General features: G+C 42.2%; 1 protein-coding gene across 1 annotated transcript in view; it reads left to right on the top strand.

Annotated features, from left to right (window-relative positions):
* Positions 1 to 3,208, top strand: part of LOC104469120 (leucine-zipper-like transcriptional regulator 1) — a gene marked incomplete at its 3' end in the record, with an annotated part of 7,409 nt that extends 4,201 nt beyond the window's left edge. The window contains exons 5-8 of the mRNA XM_010083500.1: positions 318 to 375; positions 967 to 1,106; positions 2,057 to 2,253; positions 3,158 to 3,208. Coding sequence (XP_010081802.1) covers positions 318 to 375; positions 967 to 1,106; positions 2,057 to 2,253; positions 3,158 to 3,208 — 446 coding nt within the window. The remainder of the gene's footprint in view (positions 1 to 317; positions 376 to 966; positions 1,107 to 2,056; positions 2,254 to 3,157) is intronic.
* Between the last annotated feature and the right edge of the window lie 450 nt (positions 3,209 to 3,658).

Consider the following 3,658-nt stretch of genomic DNA (forward strand, 5'->3'; position numbering starts at 1 on the left):
GTAATAAGGGGTGTTTCTGTAAAAATCCTGAAGATTAAATAGCTCAACTTCATCTCAGGCAGAGTTGCTGTGTGTTATCTGTTAACTGGCATGTGCTTGTAACCAGAAAGATGCTAAAGCAAGCTGAGGTGGTGGTTTAAAATTTAGGTGTAGGATACAAAGATTCTAATAGTTTTTTCTGCAAGTGGAAGTAGGAGATTCTTCCTGTGCAGGAGATGGAATGCTGATAAAATAGGATCTCTGTCCTTTCAACTCCATGAGCTAAAAAATACCGAAAATAAACTTTGAAATCAAGCATTTTCTGTGTTATCACCTAGGTTAAATGATATGTGGACGATTGGCCTGCAGGACAGAGAGCTAACATGCTGGGAAGAGGTAAGAAGCTTTAATTTAGACTAACACATTTTCTTTTTTGGTTTTCATACACAACCATTTAAAATTTCCTGTTCTGGATTATACGGCTCTTGCTTCAGAATGTATTTATCACACAGCTGAAAAGAAACAGTTCAAATTTGATGTTATTTATGTATTTGGAAAACCAAGCATATATGAAAGTGATTTTTTTGCTTGTGAATCTGTGAACTGGACCTAGGCTGGCCGCGGTGGCTTTGCTGTGTCCCGTGTGAAAAGGGACCACCTTTCCCAGTTCAGCCGCTGCCGTAGAGCGGAAGCGTTGCTGGCTGGCTATCGAGATCAGAGTCCTGATCCTTACAGCTCCAGGGGTTTTAGAAGCGTGCCTCCCACCCTGTCTATCCCCGGTGAAATTAGCCTGTGCAGACATGTAAGCGCAGAATTAGTCAATTACCTGCAGCCAGCTTTACAGGGGCTCGGTTGGCTGCACAGGTTGCTGCCAGGTGGTCTGGCTGGCTGGCTGCTGCGCTCCTGTGTGGTCCTGCAGCACACTCAACACGTGGAGCTGTGTACCACAGTAATATATTTTAAATTTTGAACTTCCTTATCTTTCAGATTGAACAAAGTGGTGAAATTCCTCCTTCGTGCTGTAATTTTCCTGTGGCTGTCTGCAAAGACAAGATGTTTGTTTTCTCTGGCCAGAGTGGAGCAAAGATTACCAATAATCTCTTTCAGTTTGAATTCAAGGAAAAGATGTAAGTGTAGACAGTTAAGTCGCGCAAAATCCCCATAATCCTTGACTACTTGAGTTGAGAAATGCACATACTTAAGGGTACTTAGTAAGAATACTGCATCTAGGGAGGGTAGATAAGATAAAATACAGACTGTTTTGATAAGACTTTGTTGTTTGTGGTGTGCATCAGCTAGGTCTTTTTCAGCAGACAAACAGAAAGTTGAGTTAGATTCACTTTAAACAATAAGCATGAATCTGAGTGTATTCAGAATGGGGTGCCAAATACTGCCTTCCTAGAAGCTGTTACATGAATATCTGATGAAAACCAGACAGAGGTCCTGGGAAATACCCGTTCATAGTGAAATCATTGGCAAATGGGAAATGCACAGTATTGTCTGAAATCTGGAGTATTCTGTTTGAGATGTTTGGTGTGACTTGCTCAGCGTGTTGACCGTTGCTCTGAAAATGTGACCCCGCTGATGGGAGAAAAATGCCGAAAAGTGTGAATACAGACGTGCTGGTCTGTCTGGTTACTGCCTGAAACAACAGCTGACTGCCTCTGGACCTTGGCTGACATGGTGCTGGCAGAGCGAATGAGCGATACCTTATCAAAAGGGGGTATGATAGCAGGATGCTGTCGTTTACTTTGAAGGGTTAGCTGTTAATATGTGTGGTAATAGATCACCGATCCCTTCCCAAGTTGCGATCTTTGAGCTGCTGGGGTTTACATAAATCCATCTGGGTTATGGAACCATGTTGCCTTTGTTGCATTTTCTGTTAGAATTTTAGCAACAAGGAGCTGACGTAGGTCTCTGAGAAATCTGGAGGATTAGTTGTTGTCTGTGCTCATGCAGGTTCAATAACTACTGTAACAGAGCTCCTCTTCGTCATTCTTACAGTCTGAGGGTTAGAAAACTTCCTTTGCCGAAAAGAATTGTAAAAAACTGTGCTGTTTCATTTTTAATGTCTCAGTTGGACACGAATTCCTACCGAGCACTTACTTCGAGGCTCCCCGCCTCCTCCGCAGCGAAGATACGGCCACACCATGGTTGCGTTCGACCGGCATCTCTACGTGTTTGGCGGTGCTGCAGATAACACGCTGCCCAACGAGCTTCACTGCTACGATGTGGACTCTCAGACCTGGGAAGTTATCCAACCCAGCCCAGACAGTGAGGTAGAACATTCAGCTCTTGTTTTTCCCTTTTATGCTTGGTCTTTTTTTGACTCATTTTTGCTGTCAGGCTACGGACATGTTTTTGACAAGGACATGGACTTTTAGTTAAATAGTAATAGTTCCTTCCCACCAGTGGTTAAGCAGCTGAAGTATTGTGGGCAGCAGTCTGTAAAAATTAGTCAGTGTTGATACATTTAAAACTTTGCTTAGTGCTGTTTAAAGAAATACCATAAAACACTCGTAATTCAGGTTATGAGTCAATCATTATCTGACAATGATTAGGAATTAATTCGTTGTGTGGACCCAGTGGTTGTGTGGTTGACTGTGATGCTCTTGAAGCAGAGTTCAAAACTAAACAAGGTTTTGATTGTTTCACTGTAATAATGGCTGTGTGTGTAAAATCCTATAAATTCTCTAATTCTACAGAACAGCGTTTCTCTTTTAGGTCAAGTGTAAGGTGTTTGCTTATAAAGGTGTGACTGCAAAATACTGGTAGAGTTCATGGGGAGGCTCAGAAATGGCTTTTTTGAACACATTGCATTAGTAAGATATATAAATTAAAAAACATAGGTTCTTTACATGAACATAAAAGGGCAGTAGGTCGCAAGGGCCAAGCAAACACCCCAAATGAAAGAATAGTAAAAAAAAAAAGATGATGAGCGTGTTAGTATGTTTTTTGTGGGCTGCTCATTGCAGTGCAGTGATGTCATTTTTTCCACTGTGCAGTCGTAGATACCATCTGTGGGGTAACCTGGCACTTCAGGCTGAGGGGTTGCGTGGTTTCAGTGCACAGTTCACGTATCGATAAATATGGTTTCAGTGGCCTCTATTCAGTTCATTCCCAGAATGCACAAAAAAAGTAGGGTTCCTGAAGCCTGTACTAATATGTGTCTTTGCAGGATTTCGAATGGTTACGCTGGCTGTATTTGTTCATTTTAATAGATTTTGCCGTAAGCCATGTTGGAATACTTCAGCTGATTTAACAGTGTGTTAGCTGATCTGCGGGGAACGTTTGTGAGCTATATAGAGAGCTGCAGAGATTAAAGAGGTGAATGTTACATTAATTAGGACCAAATGCAGATGCACTAATTGCCAGAACTGGGATGACAGAGGTGCTCACACCCCTGGCTGTTGCACTGTATTTTGCTGTGTTTGCAGAGCCGTGTAGCTCGGTGTTTGATGAGTAGGAAAACACCACTGGCACACCGCTCTTAAATTAACGATGCACATGGGCCTCCTTTTGAAACATTATTTGACCAGAGTATTCCATGGCAGCCTGTTTTATGCTTTACAAAGCTCATTAATTTTCACATGAAACTAGTAAAACTGCATCTCCAGCTTTTTAACGGCACAGTTGCCTTCAGGAAGGTAGATAACTCCAGGTACCAGTACAAGTTGGG

Source organism: Pterocles gutturalis, unplaced genomic scaffold (genome assembly GCF_000699245.1).
Source record: "Pterocles gutturalis isolate BGI_N339 unplaced genomic scaffold, ASM69924v1 scaffold48090, whole genome shotgun sequence".
In the NCBI taxonomy this organism is placed as follows: Eukaryota; Metazoa; Chordata; class Aves; order Pterocliformes; family Pteroclidae; genus Pterocles; species Pterocles gutturalis.